Below are 18,987 nucleotides of genomic sequence, written 5' to 3' on the forward strand. Positions count from 1 at the left end.
TGGAAAAATGTCGCCTTGGCTGTTGCTGTAACCTGCGCCTCCATGGAAAGGGAGGCGTCAAGGATTACACCCAAACTCTTAACGGAAGGCAATGGCACTAATTGGGCCCCCGCAAGAGAAGGGAGTTGGTCCCTCATCCCCATGCCATCCCGATCTAGCCATAGGACCTCTGTCTTCGAAGGATTTAGTTTCAATCGGCTCCCACGAAACCATCCAGCCACAGCTTCCAAGCATCTGGTCAATGTGTTTGGGTCCGAGTCGGTGTGGCCGTCCATCAGCAGATAGAGCTGAGTGTCATCAGCATATTGGTGACAGCCCAGCCCAAAGCTCCGGATAATCTGGGCAAGGGGGCGCATAAAGATGTTAAAAAGCATCGGGGAGAGAATTGCGCCCTGCGGCACTCCACACACCAAGGAGTGGCGCGACGACATTTCCCTCCCTAGTGCCACCCTCTGTCCCCGACCAGAGATAAAAGAGCACAACCAGTTACGGGCTATGCCCTGTATCCCCACGTCTGCGAGGCGGTGGTCCAGAAGATCATGATCGACCATGTCAAAGGCTGCTGACAAATCTAAAAGGATCAGCAGTCCTGACCCACCTCGATCCAGTTGTCTACGGAGATTGTCTGTTAAGGCAACCAGAGCCGTCTCCGTCCCAAAACCAGGACGGAAACCGGACTGAAATGGATCTAATGCCGATGTTTCCTCCAGAAACCTACCAAGCTGCTCAGCAACCGCTCTCTCAATTACCTTACCCAGGTATGGGAGATTTGAAACTGGGCGGTAATTGGATAGGTCTAAGGGATCTAATGAAGTTTTTTTTAAGAGTGGACACACCACTGCCTCCTTCAGTTCCCCTGGGAATGTCCCCGTGTCAAGGGACAAATTGATAATTTCAACCAGAGGGGTCCGCGCAACATCTGGACACTCCCTAATCAGCCAAGTCGGGCACGGATCAAGGAGGCAGGTGGTGGGCCTACTAACTTGGAGGAATCTATCCACATCAGTAGGGAGTATCCGATCGAAATGGTCCAACACTGGACCTGAAGTCATTCGAGGGGCCTCCAGTTCAGTCACTGTATCTAAATTGGCAGGGAGGTCAACTGCGATTCAGTGCAGAATAAAAAAGGGGTTGCGCTTGTCGTAAAACAAAACACGTACCAATTCGAAAGAGCAATTTAAAAAAAAAAATGCTTATTGTAAAGCTATTTTGGGAATAAATTTATAACTGCCCTAGTTGGAAAGCCAAACCCCAGTGCTCTCTGTTGCACGGTGCATCCTTATAGATGTCTGCCAAAATGTTTATAATGATATTTTAACTGTGCTTAATCTTGTTAAATCATTTTAGGAGGTAGTGGCGGCGAAGCAGCCTAACAGGAGACATTGCACAGGCAGACGCTGCATTCCAAAGCGAGCTCAGTTGTTGTGCAAGAGGCAACACGTATGTTCTGTAGTCGTGGCCGAGTGGTTAAGGCGATGGACTAGAAATCCATTGGGGTCTCCCCGCGCAGGTTCGAATCCTGCCGACTACGTGCGAGACAAAAAAAACATTAATTTTGTTTACGTGCTTCGTGAATGTGACGTTCTGCTTTTAAATTTCAACCCCAGACTTTAAGGAATGGGGCTTGTTCATTTATTTAACCATTCTCCACGGCGCTTAGACGTGGGGGCGGAGGGGGCGGGGCGCGCCTGCCCTCGCCCTTCTCCCCCCCCCCCCGCTGCTACCATGGCAACGAGGGGAAGGGGGTGAGAGACGTGAGGAGAGGCTAAGATGGCGGACGACCTGGATGAGCTGCTGGACGAGGTGGAGAACAAGTTCTGCCGCCTCTCGAGGCGAGACTGTTCGGAGCGAGGCCGGCCGGGCCAGGGGCGGAAAAGGAACCGCTTCCGCGAGGAGGAAGAAGAGGCCGAGGCCGAGGCCGCCGCGGCAGGGGAGAGGGCCAGGTGAGCACTGCGCATGCTCGCGCCTTTCTTCCCCCCCGCCCCTCCGAGATGCCCCTAAAGAGGAGCGCAGTTTCAAAGCGAAGTATTAACGGCACTTCCGGTTCCCAGTTAGCGTGTAGTGCAAACTTCAGAAAGCTCCGAAGCCCTTAAAAATAAAATCCTTCATTTTCTAAGCGTCTTTAGGTTGCACTCACCAAACCCTAAGCGAAGTTACTACGAAAGTAGCCCAATTGAATTAAATGATACTTCCGAGCAAGCATGCAACCGTTTGCGCATCTCAGGCTTTCCCCCCCTTCCCCCCGCCCAGCCTTTGGGCAACCCACGCAAAGAAAAAGAAGAAAATACAGCACCAAAGAAATGCTTCGGCGGAACATGCCTTTCCCTTGCCTTGTTTCTTGTGCGTGATGATGATACTCCTGGCCCGCACAGGAGCGTGTTCGAGCGGAAACCAGAAATGAGGGTTGTGCGCGACTCTTCCGCGTGTTCTACCTCTGTGGCTGCCGCTTGGTCTCTCCGTTCTACTCCCTCCCTTGTTTCCAGGCGACGTGACGCGCGACTACCCAGCTGTTACTGCTGCCAGATTCTTAGCTTGCATGAACACACCAGCGTTTCCCAAGTCCTTCAGACTATCCCCATCTCTGCATCTTTTTAACATTCTCCAACCATAGCTCTCAACTTTTCCCTTTTCTTGCGAGGAATTCTATTCGGAGTAAGGGAATTTCCCTTAAAAAAAAGGGAAAGGTTGACAGCTATACCAACACCCCCTCTGGCCTATCTCCCAGACAGTTTACCCCTCTTCCCCTTCCACCAACTGCTCCACTGAATTAAGTCAAACCCAGGAAAGATGCATCTCAAGCCACAGTTGCAGGCCACAGTCTGTGCATTTATTTTATTTCATAAAACTTAGGCACTGCAAACAAACTAACAACGCGGTTTACAGAAGATAAAACAGTAAAATAAAATATAAAAAATCACAACCCCGCTTTAAAACGTGCAAAAGTTAAAATACTAAAACAGCTTGAAATTACCTCAGCTTTCTAAGCATCTGGACAGGCTTGCATAAGTAGCAAGTATCACGGATGTACAATCTTTGCTTCCTGTCACCTTTGTGGGAAACTGTGTTTGGCCACTGTGCACACTGCGGATTTTGTTGTTGTTTAGTCATTTAGTCGTGTCCGACTCTTCGTGACCCCATGGACCAGAGCACGCCAGGCACTCCTGTTTTCCACTGCCTCCTGCAGTTTGATCAAACTCATGCCGGTAGCTTCAAGAACATTGTCCAACCATCTCATCCTCTGTCGTCCCCTTCTCCTTGTGCCCTCAATCTTTCCCAACATCAGGGTCTTTCCCAGGGAGTCTTCTCTTCTCATGAGGTGGCCAAAGTACTGGTGCCTCAGCTTCACAATCTGTCCTTCCAGTGAGCACTCAGGGCTGATTTCCTTGAGAATGGATTGGTTTGACACTGTGGATACTTGGAGACAAAATGTTTCATTTTCACGTGTGACAATTGCCACAGGAGTTTTAAGTGTTTGAAGCGGCTGTCCCCATACTTTGGTCAGCGTCTTCTAAATAAACTTACCAAAGGATGCTCCTCTTCCATTTATTTCCAGATTTTCCAAAGTATTGACAAAAGGTGCTAGTGAAGAAGAAGACATAGATGACATAATTAAAGATATCATCGACGAAAACAGCTATGCCAAAAATCTTGTGGTAGGTCAAGACAAAGCAACCTCTGAGGAAAGGGAAAGTTCCGGGGGGGGGGGGAGTGTCAGTCAGAACCTTTGAAGAAGAAAGCCAGATGAAAAAGGAAAGTGGTGAAAGTCTAGAGCAAAAAAGACAACCTTCCCCCACAGTCAAGGACGGGGTTCCCTCAGGAGTAATCCGTAAGGGCTGCATGGTGGTGGTGGGTAGAACCAAAGCCAAGGAAGCAGAGAAAACGTGTTCTGGATTCCCTAATCTGGAATAAAGCTAACACTGCTTTAGTTTTCACATCAGATTAGAACTTCTAGTCCTATGCACCAGCCAGAGCTGTTTACTCCAGTCCAGAACCCAAAGTTCACATTAAGAGAATGGGTACATCCTTACTGGAGGAAGGAAGATGCTGCCTGACTGATGGAGCAGTGTGGTTCCCCATGTACCTTTGCTGCAGCTGACTGCGGAAATGGGAGCAATTTGTGAAGCCCTCGTGTTGTTTGCTGTTTTTCTATCCTCTGTCTTCCTCTTCTTCAAGTAGACTTCTGGTCCTTGTTATTTGGAAATAAAAGCAGGAAAACTTTACCGTGCTCCTGGTTTGTGTTAAGAGGTCCCCATCTCTCTCTCTCTTTATTAGAAACATAAATCTAAGTCACCTAGCCCTGCATCTGAAAATAGAACTACCTCCGTTCAAGCTCATGGTAAGAGGTAAGTAAAAATTACATGAGTGAGAAAATGCTTTGAACAGTAAACAGCTAATTTCAACTTAGCTCCATTGACAGTCAGTAAACAAAAGAATGCATGGGTTGGATCAAGTGACTTAGTTGCACTAAGACTGCAAGCCTGTACACACTTACCTGAGAGTAAGTCCTATTGAACTGAGTGGGATTTACTTTTTGCTGTTAGTTCTCATTGAAATCAATGGGACTTGAGTTATTTACATTGCACCATTGGGTAGGTCACTGCCCCCAAAGAGCTTACAATCTAAAGTGCAGATAAGCAAAACAACAGTGGAAGGGAAGGCAGAGGCAAGTTGGAAGAATGGTATGGCTATTTCATTCATGTGTGCATAGGTTGAGGCTGCAATCTAATGCCAGGTTATCGGAGACTAAGCCCCATCGAACACGGTATTTCCATATAGCTATTTCTAGGATATCACTGTTCATCAGAAGCTAACTGTGTATGTTTTCTCAGAAGTAAATTTGTCTATGTTCAACATGGAAATGAGAAAGTTCTGCCAAAAGATCCATATAGGGTATGTGTATTTTGAGGGTGGATTAGATGGAAGAGTCTTACCCGGGACGCAGTTTCAAACTGCAGTGGTACCCTGGGTTACAGACGCTTCAGGTTACAGACTCCACCAACCCAGAAATACTACCTCAGGTTAAGAACTTTGCTTCGGGATGAGAACAGAAATCTCATGGCAGCGGCGGCAGCGGGAGGCCCCATTAGCTAAAGTGGTACCTCAGGTTAAGAACAGTTTCAGGTTAAGAACAGACCTCCAGAACGAATTAAGTTCTTAACCTGAGGTACCACTGTACAGGACAGCAAGGAAGAAAGGGCAGATCCATTTGAATCATTGCTAACTTTTCACTTTGATTTCAATGGCACCTTAGTGCAACTAGCATAGCATGGATCAAACCCTATGTTTTCAGTGGACAGAATGCTGTGTTGCATTATTGCTGGTTAGGGCAGCCAGATGCAAAAGAGAACAGGGCTCCTACATCTTTAATAGCTGTGTGGAAGATGGAATTTCAGCATGTGTGTTTGTCAAGCTATGCTCTACGCTTTAGCTTCTGGTCTCCCTAATGCTGACAGTTTTGTGAGTATGTGGGAGCACCAATTGATGATTATGAAGTAATGGTCACATCAGTTCTTCTTTTAACTATATAGAATATGCAATGAAATGAGGGCGGGGGAATTTTAATAGCTTTTCAGAACTTAAAGCTCCATGTTGATGATGATGTTTGCTTGCTTTCTAGTCTCTGTTGTGTTTGGTAGAAATCCTGCAGGATCTGGAGTATTTCCCTTCCAGTTGGGTTTTTTGCCCCCAAGATACATATATCATGCAGATAATAATATTACCATTTCTTCTGAATTGTCCTGCCTTATAGTTCTACAAACAAAAGGTTTGTTGAAAAGGTACACATGCTCACTAGCGTAATGACACCTGAGAAATCAAACGATGCAAACTTTGCAGGCAAATGGTTTAAGGTGGGGTTTCTTCTTCTTCTTCAAAACTATTTCAAGGCTTTCCAATTTAATTCTTGTAGATGTTGCCCTGTATATCTTGGTGGAAGCAGCGCACCGCATGGTATAGGAACAAATATTTCTCAGAGGTAGGCATTAAAAAAAATAAAAATACTGGCAATTGCTTTATGAGACTTTCATGTTTCTCTTACTGCTATATTAGGAAGGAACATACTGTAAGCTGCTGCTTTATACTGAATCAGACTGTTGGTCCATCTGGCATAGTATTGTCTACACGGACTGGCAGCAACCCTCTGGCGTTTCAGACAGAGGCATTTCTCAGCCCTTCTTGGAGATGGCTGGGCCTGAACCTGGGAGCTTTTGCACCATCCGTGACCCTCTCCACCCCCACCCAAGCTGCTGCACACAGTTATCTCAGCCTGTGGTCTGGTAGCCACAAGGAGTCAGTCTGAGTTCACTATTCAGCTGCATCAGCCAGTGGCAAGGCAGGTGAGAAAAGCCCCCAGCACATGCAGGATTCAGCCTATGTTTGTTTAGATTTCTGTATACCACCAGCATTTGCGTGTACAGATCATGCTTACTCATGTTAAAGAAGCATATGAATCAGAAACACAGAGGATCTTGGATCTATGTTCACATAGTTTCACAGACATGATCCTCTTGCGAGGAGGAAAGTGGTGAGAGATCAGCTGTGATGTGCCATAAAGGTCAGTTCCCATAAGGATTTTTCCTAGGCTAACTTCTTCCTGTAAAATGGAGGCACCCAAGCTTTTACCCATACATAGAAAAAAGGGTGAAAATTGAATTAGTAAATACCAGAGTTGCAGCCTGAGGTTTTATCTTATTGAATGGTAAGAACCGATTTTATTTAGTGGAGGTTAATTTTAAACAGTGGCACTGAAAGCTTAGAGTGTAACCATTCTGTTTAAAGGTTAGTCTAGTTCTGGTGTGTTGGGATAGGAAATGTGAAACAGAATATTCCTTTCCTTTTAACAGCTGTTTATTATATTGTGAGTTTTTTCACACTTCTGTCAAGATTTAAGAAATGCACCTATTATGAGATTGGATAATATGCACAAGTTTAATAAGTTAAGAAATTAGTTGATTGAACAGTTCCATGTGTTTAATCTATAATGTTTGTAATCTTTTTTTGGACAGAACCTGTGATCAGCTGCGGTGTACTGCATGTGACTTCCGCGTTTTGCAATACGATGACTTTCAGTGGGATCAGTCATGTGATTACCTCTTTTTCAGGTATGCTTTGTGGGTAATATTGATAGGAATATTTGATGTGTCCTATATGGTAGTGGGGTATCATATAAATGTTGTGGTCTGTAAATGTTCTGATATCAACTTTACAGAATTGCAGGTGTGGATATTTCAGTACATAGATTGGGGGGAAAGCCTATAGCAGAAAGGCCCAAAGGCTTTCATTTCAGTGGCAAGGGTAGAGTGTCTTTGTTCCACTCTGTGGCTAATTGGGCAATGATTGGCTGTGTAGTTCTGAGGGAGTTGGTTTATTTATTATTATTATTATTATTATTATTATTATTATTATTATTATCCCATCCATCTGACTGGGTTGCCCCACCCAGTCCAACAAATGTAAAAGAATAATAAAACAAGAACGCTGTTGAAATAGAATATTTTTGATTGGTAGGAATAACATGCCTGAATTCCGCAAGTTGAGGACGAAGATGCTAACCAAGAAAGGATCGAGGGCCTATGCTTGTCAGTGCACTTGGAAATCAATAGATAAATTAACAGACCTCACTGTGGATCGACAGCTCCGCTGGGTTTGCAGCAAACATGTTGAATGAAGTTGTCTTTGTCATCCACATGCTCATTTCTGTATGAAGACCATCTGTTCATCGCTCAGCATCACGAGTGGTGAATTGAGTGTGTTCCGTGTACACTTAGATCTTGATAATCCAAATACAAACCGTGGACTTTGCCTTGTCTGCAATTCCCTTGTGAACTAATGGAACTGGGGGGGCATAGTAAGCTGGAGACCTTCCTTGGCCTAGAGGACCAGGCTGGCAGAACTGTTGAGTACTTCCAGCATAGCAGGGAGTCAAGCTGAAAGGCATCCCACAAATGTAGAAGCGAGAGAGACATCTGAAAAGAAAGAGAAATCTGCCTAAGCTAATACTTGGGTTACAACACTTTTTGAATATGCGTGTGGGATATTTTGGCTTTGGCTTTTTACCTGCAGATGTGTATGTAGGGAGCCTATCTTCAAATTCATATCATTTCGGAGTTGTTTTAGCAGGATGCTGAAGCTTGCTTTCAGAGCAAGAGCCGATGGGAAGGAAAATGACACGACAGCTCCAGCATTTTAATAAGCTCATTTCAAGTTGTGAGCCAGGTCCTTAGGCTGCAGTCTTCATGCATGTCACCCCAGGAATCAGCCCCACTGGACATGGTGGTACTTGCTTCTAAGTAAACATAACTAGAGTTGAGCTAGGGTGGAGCTTTTTCTGCTCCCTTAAGTCTGCAATCCTGTGCACACTCACTTGGAACAAAGTCCCACTGAATTCAGTAGGACTTACTTCTGAGTAGAATGCATTGGATTGAGCCACTCAAAGCTGTTCATGTAAATGATATTGTGATGGAGCCTAAACAATTTTTTTGCAATGATATTCAAAATCAATGTATTTTTTTGCGGGGGACAAGGGTAAACGTCCTATTAGGTGTAGGGTTATTCCACCTTCACTGACACTCTGCAAGTTTTAAGTTATCAGAAAACTGTTGTTAGATGTCTATTTCAGTTGTCTTTTGAGACTGTCAGTGCATCCACATTCTATGTTTTAATCTTTGTATCGGAATACCAAATATAATCAAAGCGGTTCAGAACTCTTGCATTCCCATTTCCATCTTAAAAAAAGAATTGAGTCGATGGGTGATGCCCAGGGTTAGTAAGACCCAGAGCGGACATATTGAAATAAACTGGACTTGCATAACTAAATTCCCTTGATTTCAGTGGGTCTGCTCAGAGGATGACTTAGCAGGGTTGTATGATTTTGAGTTGTATGATTTAGCTGATCCTGAATTATTTTCTCAACCAACACATGTAGCACTATTCCAGGAGTTTTTTCTGTAGCACTGAAAGTTTAAAAGGACATTGAAGCGTAAACAATTGTAGCAAGCAAGTGGTACTCAGAATGTGGGAAACAATAGCACATTTGGAAAAAAATTGTTGCTCATACGATCTCAAAACACATCATCCTATGCAAGGAATTTCAGTTGCTTTTTAGACCATGTAATCTACTTGTAAATAACTTAGATATACTTTCTTTTAAACAAAAATATGGAATCTAAAAGTCCACAAGGCAGAAATCGTTCCCTCTAATTTCTCTGTAATGCTAGAGTTATTAAAAGTTGTATTCTTGGCATATCTGAATAAGTTGGTTAAATTTCATATATTAATTGCCTGTTGTATTGGTTCTTTTTGGCCCCCATGGTGTCTTGATAGCTAACATGCCTGAAATGTTAAATACATGCATAGTTTGGTATTTATGAAATAAGGAATGTGAAACCCACTGAATAATTAGTAAACAGCACTATATAAATACTTATTATTATTATTATTATTATTATTATTATTATTATTAAGAGATGGGGTTGGGAGTGAATATAAATATTGGTTACTGATGGGAGGCAGGGTTTGGTGTGACTGATCCTAGCCAGATATAGCTGGCTGGACCTAAGGTGTTGTTAGACCAGGAATGAGGAGTCCAAATGTTGGACTCCCAACTCCCCACAGCCTAGCCAACAGTCAGGAAAGTTGGGAGTTGTAGTCCAAGAACATCTAGAGGGCATCCCTGACTTAGACAATGGTTGACACAGCAAACACCACTAGATTCTATCATCTTTAAGAGCTAGTTCTGTGCAGTGTAAGCCAGGAGGTTCCTCAGATACAAATTCACTAGGTGACCTTAGAGAAAGCACTGGTCCTACACACACACCATCTGCAGTATGTGGAGAACAGCACAGGCCAGTCTTATCAGGTTACTGTTGGAATTACTGAACTATTGTGCTTGAAGAACTTCAAAAGCCTAAAAGGTGCTATATACACTGTTGACCTGTGCCTCAGTGTGTTACAAACAAGTACAGCAATTTGACTTCTTAAACAAGACTTCAACTCGGGTGGTGGGAGGGGATTAAAGAAAAGGATCTGATCCAGACTTGGATTGTAAATGAAATAGAAACAGTAATTGGCAATTTAAAATATTGCAGACTATATCTGAAAGATTTTAAATATTACACATTTTACACAGCACAAGACATTAAGTATCATATATTTAGGTGCCCATAAAGTGTTTGATCATCTTCATTGGTCCTTTTCATTTTGTGTCTTGGAAAGAATAAATTTTGGCAAATATTCTACACAGGTAATCAGAGCTCTATATTGTCCAATAATGACAAGAGTCCACGTCAACCGATGTGATTGACAGAGTTTTAAAACATAGGGGACCTGAACAGGGGTGTCCCCTTTTCCCTTTGTTATTGGTTCCTTCATTAGAACCATTAGCTGAAACCCTTTGTAAGAATACAAAAATGTTGAGTGTCATAATAAATGAGCAAGAACATAAAAGAAAGCAAAGCTAATTCACATTGATAACTGAATCTGGGAGGGGTGGTATTCAGAGTAGAATGTTACTTGATTTCATTTGACTTACCTGGTTGATTTTCTGTTACACGCTCTGTGTGGGTCACTGACGTATTATTCTTTCCTACCTGTATTACTATCTGATAATGGAAGTTGTACTTGATGTTTTGTTTGTTTTTTAAAATTAAAACACACGCTATAAATGCAAAGCACAGTATTATCCCCTGCAGTCCTGTAGTTTTCATTCTCTCAATAATGTTGGCAGCTCAGGTCTCTGAAACCTGCAGGATTTAGGGGCTAAGTGGGCATGGACAGAGTTGATTATTTGGTTCTGAGCCATCTGTTGGGAAAGCGGTTGACCTACATAGGGAGGGCTTCACAATGCCACGTTTGAAGCCAAATAGGATTCTTTCCCCCCTCAAGAGTTGCTGAAAGGGGGGCTTATTTACGTGAACCCTTTGCTCATGGCGAATGAGATACCTGAACTGTTTGCCATGAAAAAACTCCATGAATGGGATTGCAAAACCTTCCAGCGACTATTCAGGGTTTAAGAGCATCCCACTGCAAGCAGGCCAAGTATATGAACTAGCCCCAGGATGATTCACAAAAATATCTTCCTTTTCCATGTTTTTTCCCAGCACACACTAGCTTTTGGTCAACCCGGCTTTGACTTGTACAAGTTGGTTTGCTGAATGCTTCAAATCAACATTCATACTGAGAGACCCCGATCACACTTAGAAATTGATGGAACACATTGTTAGCAACGCTGGTCTGTGTCCACTCTTGACTATTATTTATTATTTTTATTTATTAAATTTCTGTACCACCCTTCACCTGAGGATCACAGGGGAGTTTCCAATATATGGAGAATGTATAAGGTAATCCTATTCAAAATGGGAACCTTAGAGTGTGTTTATAATTTTAATGCCATCTGTGAGTCTGGTACTTTTACAGAGTATAAGAGGATAGGTTTTTGCTCTGAGGAGCTTATAAAGGTCACATCTACACCATACATTTAAATCTCATTTATACCACTTCTACAGTCATTGCTCCTCACCACCATCCCCCCCCCAAATCCTGGGAATTGTAGTTTGTCCCCACAGAGCTTCTGTTCCCAGCAGCCTTAGGAAACTACCATTCCCAGCCATCTGCTTTAAATGTAACAGGGGAAACAACAGAAGAAGGAAAAGCTGATTGGTTCTTCATAGTTGACTGAAAAATCAATACTGGTTGTTGGCAAATAGAACAAAATATATACGCAGAGATTTATGGATAATTGACAGGTGAGTGATCACCACCTGCTGTGGGCCTGCTGGGGGAGGGGGAGATAAAAAGCTGTCTCAGTGGGGCAATAAGGTTCTTCAGAAGTAAAAACACTGGATTTCCCCTGTTATGTCTACAGTGGTACCTCGGGTTACAGACGCTTCAGGTTACAGACTCCGCTAACCCAGAAATAGTACCTCGGGTTAAGAACTTTGCTTCAGGATGAGAACAGAAATCGCACAGCAGCAGCGGGAGGCCCCATTAGCTAAAGTGGTACCTCAGGTTAAGAACAGTTTCAGGTTAAGAACGGACCTCCAGAACGAATTAAGTTCTTAACCCGAGGTACCACTGTACTTTGGTTCTTCTAGTATGATGCTGCTCCTGCCCTGTGCTTTTAGCATTAGCCAGGCACCCAAAATTAAGCTGAATCAAATCAGCATTTTATTTCTATATGCAGCTTTTAGCAGCTTATTTGGGAGCCTGTAACAGCCCATTCTGCCCTCCATCTGGCTAAAAGCACACATGCTAGATTCTACATTCCAGTCCACGATTTTAACTTCTTCAAAGGTTTTTTTTATGTTCTCAGATCACAACAAGGAGGATTTGATTGTCCATCTAGGTAAACTAAACATAGTATTCCTATTCAAAACTGCAGAGGGCAGACTTACACCAAGGTAGGTCTCTTGCATTTGTGTTTATTTGCACAGGAAGTCTTAAGCACTTCTTAAAAGCTGACCCAGAGCTCCTTCAAACCACTCCTCTGGCTATAAACTGAGTAATATGAACCCAAGATATCAAAACCTAGTTTTCTGTATGTTGCATAATGCGTGATAAAAATATGTCAAACAATAGTTCTTTCCTCCGCCCCCATTCACTTTTTGACCTCAGATAGGGGTTCCCACCACCACCAACATCTTTACGTTGAGTAATTTATCAGTTACTGAAGCTGAGTGTTGTCAGGAAAGACAAAAGAAAGTACATCTTCACACAGCACAGGGTTTATCTCCGGAACTCACCACCACAAGATGTCATCAAACTGGATGACTTTACAACAGCAGGGTAGGCATAAATTTAAAAAAAAACATCAAAATCAAACACAAAAGGGCAATATGAGGTGGAGGGTGAATCACTATTCTTATTTTCCTATGTTAAACTATTCATTTCTTTAAAAAAAAACAAAAAACAGGTTTTTTCATACAATTAACTGATGGCAGTTGTAATTAAGTGTTTGCAAGTGACAACCTCCAGGAAACTTACAGATTACAGTGTTTTCAATCTCATAACTGGGGGCGGGGGTGATCCTGTGGTAAAATCGACTGGGCTGAGCAGGTTAGGATGCAGCAGATCTCTGTCTTGGTTGGCATTAAGTTACCAGCCCCGGCTTAGCCGAAGAGATGCCAGTGTAACTTGTACATCCTGGCTGAGCCAAAGCTGGCCAGTGTAAATTACCTAAAAAGGGGTGTTCCAGGAGTGTGGTGAGGGCAGAACCAGAGAGAGAGAACTTAGTCTGGATCCTAAACCCAGCCCTGACATGCAACCTGGAAAACCTGCATTAGAACATTATTATTATTATTATTATTATTATTATTATTATTATTATTATTATTATTTTCAAATGTAGTTTAAACGAACTGTATTAGAAATAGATGCTGCTCCCGAACCTCCCATGTTTTGAAAAAAAAAGTTTGTTTTCCCTCTGCCAGGCTCAGGCAGAGCAGCAGCAGTAGCTCGGATGCAGAACAGGGTTTATGATCTGGTGTGGCTTTATGGTGGCTGAATTTAACACCAGATTCTTGTGCATAGGGTTGCTCCCCAGCTTTTTTTTTTTTTTTTAAAGGAGGGTGGATATAAATAAGGAGGTAAATTAAAAACAAAATTGTATGTCACCAACACCTGCTAAATCAGATCCCAGTCAATTTTAGGGAAATTTGAAAACTTACATCTCTACGTAGAATCAAGCTGAGAAGTTTGCACAGAGAGGAGTGAGAGGATCTTCATCTGCACATTGAATCATATGGGGGATTCATTTATATGGGGCCTTTGGACACAATCCAGCAGAGGCATACTGAAGACTGCAGTCCTAAACACACTTACTTGGAGCACACCCCATTGGATTAAATGGGACTTCTGAGAAGACGTGCATAGAATTGTACTGCAAGTGTAGAATAAGCACTGAAGCATTTCCTTGTGCCATTCTATTTCTCCTAAACACATACTTACAGGAGAAACCTGTAATGCAACTTTCTCTGGTGTCATTCTACAGAATTGTTTGGAATAAAGGGAATAAGGAAACATCAGGCACATAACTGTAGGATTGTGGCATTTGTCTTCACTACTTGTGTTTCCTCCTGTTTATTTGTTTTGCTTGCAAAAAGCTTACATGGTGTTGTGTCCTGTCTCCAGTGATCATTAATTCTCATTTGCTCATGGGGTAGGTATATGACAATTAGCCTTCATCCTGATCTGCTTGGGAGCTGTTTACACAGCTTCCCATTTGTTCATCCTACACTTTTCAATGTATTTTTTCCTGTCACTTTCCAAACTGCAAAAGTCCCCTTTATAAAAAGAAAAATGGTTTTGATGTGCCAGGGCAACACTTAAATCCATTCCAACTGTGCAAGCCTAAATATCAGGCACATGCATGGGTCCCTCCTGCAAAATACTGTCATTCTGGAGGCCACACACACTAACATGATCCTTTTCAGTACATGCAGGACTGCTCTTGCATCAAAGGAAACACTTGTTCATATTTGTTAGATCCTCTCCATCCTTGCTGCCTTCCCTAATTCTACACTATTTCTCTGTTTTAAGAGCACAGCACTTTCCAGGGACAGAAATTGTAGAAGGCATTGGTGTTTTTGCTGTAAGGGGTGGGTGTGGGGAACAACTGTGAGGTCTGTCATAATCCAGATGTGCAGGAAGTTACATCCATAAATCTCTGTGCACAATGAGAGGAGAATACAGAATGGATTAGAGCGTGTTTTAAATAATTTCCGCAGCGAACTGTTCAAAAAATAGCATGGTGTGTAGACTATTGCTGGACCACCATTGGGGCAGAGAGTACGTTTGTTAAAGTATGCAAAGGACTGATGAAATCACTTGTATTCCACCAGAGCCATTTTGTGAAATTTGGGCATCAAGCCAGAGAGAAGCTGCCACTTTGTCAAAAGCAAGGAGAGCTGCAGTGGTGCTGGTATGTGTGAGAGAGCTCAGGGCTGCACACTGAAATAAGCCCAATATAATCCCATGGAATTAGTTTTAGTTTACATGAGTGTAACTGAGCACAGAATTTCACTTAATATCCCATGACAAATCCTATTAACTTCAACAAAAATCCCGGTTTGGCTATGATACCTGTTAGACTTGGGAAGTTTAACAAAGGAGATCTCGTTCTGCAGACTGCAGATGCATGCTAAGTATTTTAAAGACTCAAGGCATAGTCCATGACACAACTTTGCATAAAATTTGTTTGTGCTTGTTTATAGATGCAAATATATGGCAACTTTCAGAGGAGCAAAACAACAGTTCTTGCTTTTGCTCTCGGGGTGCCAAACTTTTGGGGCCAGAGGCGCATTTGTGGACACAACACACATGCAGTCTCTCACACACCACAACCTATTGGCTACAGCAGAATGCTTCTTTCAAGTCTGATTTAACTAGAAGAGGCAAGGTGAGTGACAGTGAATGCCTCTGTAGGTGCAGGTACACCCACGGGCACCATGTTGGCAACCCCTGCTCTGAGTTATGGGTTGCCAACAGGACTTTATGGTCCCAGGACACTGTAAACAAATTGAGGTGGTAGGTGGAGGTCTTACCTGCATGGTGCTTTGCACTTCTTACAATCACTGCGTCTGTGGTCTTCCGTTTCCTGCACTCTGCTTCCAGCCCATGAACAGTGCAGGATAGCATCTGCCAACTGAAGCCATAACGTGGCACAGGATAAAGGGCACATTAATAGAACCTTGCAGTGCTGTGGCTGCATTGCTGACATTTGATCCTACAATCCTCACCTGCACTTAGCCAGAGAAAGAAGAGGACCATAAACAGGGTTAAGTATGTAAATTGAGCCTATGGATTCCCATATAATTGCTACTGTTGTTCTTCAGAGGGACAGAACAATATGGATAAAAACCGTTCTCTGTCGGCAAGATTATTCCCTTCTCTTCTGTTATGCTACTGACTTTGAAGGGAGGTTTGTGGGGCCATAATACAGAAGTTAAAAATATGTATTCACTAATTGTCTAGAGACACCCTGTGTTCACATTTCATAGAATTGGAGAATTGTAGAGTTGGGAGGGAACCTGAGGATCATCTAGTCCAGGCTTCCTTAACCTCGGCTCTCCAGATGTTTTGGCCTACAACTCCCATGATCCCTTGCTAGCAGAACCACTGGTCAGGGATGCTGGGAATTGTAGTCTCAAAGCCTCTGGAGGGCCAAGGTTGAGGAAGCCTGATCTAGTCCAACCCCCTACAATGCACAAATATGCAGCTGTCCCTTATGGGGATCAAACCTGCAACCTTAGCGTCATCAGCACTACGCTCAAACCAACTGAGCCATTCAGATTCGTCTTCCCTTGCAATTTAAATCACGTTGCATCATACTGTAGCGTTGGTATTTATTCCCACCTCCCCAAATATGAGATGTTTAGGAGCAGCATTGCAGGGTTTCTTTTCTCTTGGATGATAGAGCGCATTGGTAGCTTCCTAAATCGGTTGTTTACAAATAAATAAGCAGAGCCTATTGGGAGCAAACAGACTCCGAAGGCAGCGCAATCACTAATCTTGCATGAGGGTCCCACAGAGCACCTGAACCTCAAAGATGCTTCAGCAGAACCAACTCCATCTAAAAAATGAACGTCTTGTCTCTGACCCCAACAATCATACAGCCAGCTCCCTCCATTTTTCTCTCTCTTTCACACAGGCACACAGGATCTCAGCCGCAAGTAGATTTCCCATTCATCTCCTTGCCACCATATCCTACTGAGGAAGCAATCAATTCCTCACCATCAGTAAGCACTTAGCTTAACAAAGGAAAACCATCCTCTTCCCATCTTGCAGCATGACCTTCCTTGCCCAGATATTCTCCTTCACCATTATTCTCTGATTAAAGGGAATGGAATTTGGCCTCGGCCAATGCATGTAGGATCACTTTCTTGTGACCTTGCTGTTTACACACAGAACACTTGACTCTGAACACACCCAAGCTAAGCTATGCAAAATGAGCTTATAAACACATGACCAAAGTTAAGTCAGTGCTCTCCAGATGTTTTGGTCTACTGCTTGGAGCTTATGGAAGTTATACTCCAAAACATCTGGAAGACATTCAGTTGGGGCAAGAAACAAACCCACATTGGATCTCCAGCGCTGTGAAATGTTGACTTGGGATGTTTCAATGAGGTTTTTCAGATCATCCTTCTAATTTTCCTTCTCCCCCCACCCCCCTCTGCCCTCTGTGTATACAAACTGCTGCTATTTTTTATTTCTTTACTGGAGAAGAGAGGTGATTCTACTGCGGGAAGAGTTCAAAATTGCACATTTCAATTGGAACTCTGCAACAGTCATAATTACACTCTGAAAGCACACTTAATGGCTAGGCTTTGGGCTCTCTTAAAACCAGACTGATGTCTGTACATGTTGGAAATCTACATAGCAAAAAAAGCAGGTGTGTTAGATCAAAAGAGTCCCTAGAGACAAGGGGCACAAACCAGCCCAATTTAGCAGTAACTATGTTCTGTGGAAATGGAATAAGGTTTGTTGATCTGCTGCTTTCAATGGGACTTTTGGTGGGTTCGTACCAGCCTAGTGGTTGGGCCAAAAGTGGTTTGTTCTATGGTTTAATGGTGGAAAAATCCATGCAACATCATTCCAGGCTTTAAATAAAGTACCGTATTTTTTGCGCTGTAAGACTCACTTTTTCCCTCCTAAAAAGTAAGGGGAAATGTGTATGCGTCTTATGGAGCGAATGCAGGCTGCGCAGATATCCCAGAAGCCAGAACAGCAAGAGGGATTGCTGCTTTCACTGCTCAGCGATCCCTCTTGCTGTTCTGGCTTCTGAGATTCAGAATATTTTTTTTCTTGTTTTCCTCCTCCAAAAACTAGGTGCGTCTTGTGGTCTGGTGCGTCTTATAGAGCGAAAAATACAATACTTTAACCCACTACTATCTTTCTCCTTTGAGATTCTATCCCTCATGGATGTCAAAGATTAATTTCTGGCAGTCCCCAGCAAGCAAATGCCACCTCTCCCATAGATGTCCTTTATACAGGAGATCCAGTGCTAACCTTTCATTACAAAATGTCAGCTGTTTTCCAGCCCTCCCCTGTAATTTTATGGTTGAAGAGATTAACAGAGAGATGCCTGGTTCCTATCTGGCCACAACAGTTCAATTAAACAAGCTGGTCTTGATCCAGTTGTACTTTGTGGTATATACGAACACCAACCCTGAGTTGAGGATGTTCTTTACAGTCTGTTATCAAGATTATCATCCAACAGAAACTAAACCAACATAATGACATGCATCGGACCTGAATACATTCCCCTATATGTGCAGATATCCCTTGCTGGATCAAGAAAATAATACTAACCAAATTAAGCGTGACAGGCAGCACAGAAATTTTGGTGGGTCTATTTTGTCTCCATAAATAGGAAACAATGACTTTTGGGGCCATGGTTAGAGATTCAGACTGAATGGTGTACAGCAGCCACAATATGATGACAGTACAGCAGAAAGTAATTTTTGCACACATTTAAAATTCAGCAACATTTTATAATTCAAAGCTCTCTTCTTGAATTTGCAAAGTTTGCTTTGGAAATCTGTTGTGTTGAATATATTAAGCTGCTTTAGGTGAATCTTAACCATTTGGTCCTACTCTGTCTACTCTGACTGGCAGAGGCTCAGCAGGTATTCCTCTTGTCCCTGATATCTTTTAACTGGAGATGCTGTCAATTAAATCTAATGCAACTGCATATAGATATAGATATAGATGATACAGATGATATAGATGATATATAGATATAGATATAGATATAGATATAGATATAGATATAGATATAGATATAGATATAGATATAGATATAGATATACACATACCATATTTTTCGCTCTATAGGGCACACTGGACCATAGGGCGCACCTAGTTTTTTTTTTTTTTTTTTGGGGGGGGGAATAAAGAAAAAAAATTATCCATCCCGCTGGCTGTCTTGGCTTCCTCTTCAGCCATGCACAACCTCTCCAGCCGGGAGAGGCTGCGCGTGGCTTTGGCAGAAGC

At 42.8% G+C, this 18,987-nt stretch overlaps 1 protein-coding gene across 1 annotated transcript; it reads left to right on the plus strand.

The window, feature by feature from the left end:
* Positions 1 to 1,220: 1,220 nt before the first annotated feature.
* Positions 1,221 to 10,678, plus strand: CFAP418 (cilia and flagella associated protein 418). The gene is made up of 6 exons (XM_083749851.1): positions 1,221 to 1,943; positions 3,554 to 3,653; positions 4,273 to 4,343; positions 5,909 to 5,974; positions 7,005 to 7,100; positions 7,507 to 10,678. The coding sequence occupies exons 1-6, from the start codon at positions 1,771 to 1,773 to the stop codon at positions 7,664 to 7,666; spliced, it is 666 nt and encodes a 221-aa protein (XP_083605977.1). The 5' UTR covers positions 1,221 to 1,770; the 3' UTR covers positions 7,667 to 10,678.
* The last annotated feature ends 8,309 nt before the right edge of the window (positions 10,679 to 18,987 follow it).

Source organism: Podarcis gaigeae, assembly GCF_964106915.1.
Source record: "Podarcis gaigeae genome assembly, chromosome: 7".
In the NCBI taxonomy this organism is placed as follows: domain Eukaryota; kingdom Metazoa; phylum Chordata; class Lepidosauria; order Squamata; family Lacertidae; genus Podarcis; species Podarcis gaigeae.

What these genes read in the sequence shown, in the direction of transcription:
- CFAP418 (XM_083749851.1), top strand. Translation starts at nt 1,771, where the DNA reads ATGGCGGACGACCTGGATGAGCTGCTGGACGAGGTGGAGAACAAGTTC. An exon ending in GCGGCAGGGGAGAGGGCCAG is followed by an intron (nt 1,944 to 3,553) that starts GTGAGCACTGCG and finishes ATTTATTTCCAG; the next exon opens with ATTTTCCAAAGTATTGACAA. An exon ending in GGAACAAATATTTCTCAGAG is followed by an intron (nt 5,975 to 7,004) that starts GTAGGCATTAAA and finishes TTTTTTGGACAG; the next exon opens with AACCTGTGATCAGCTGCGGT.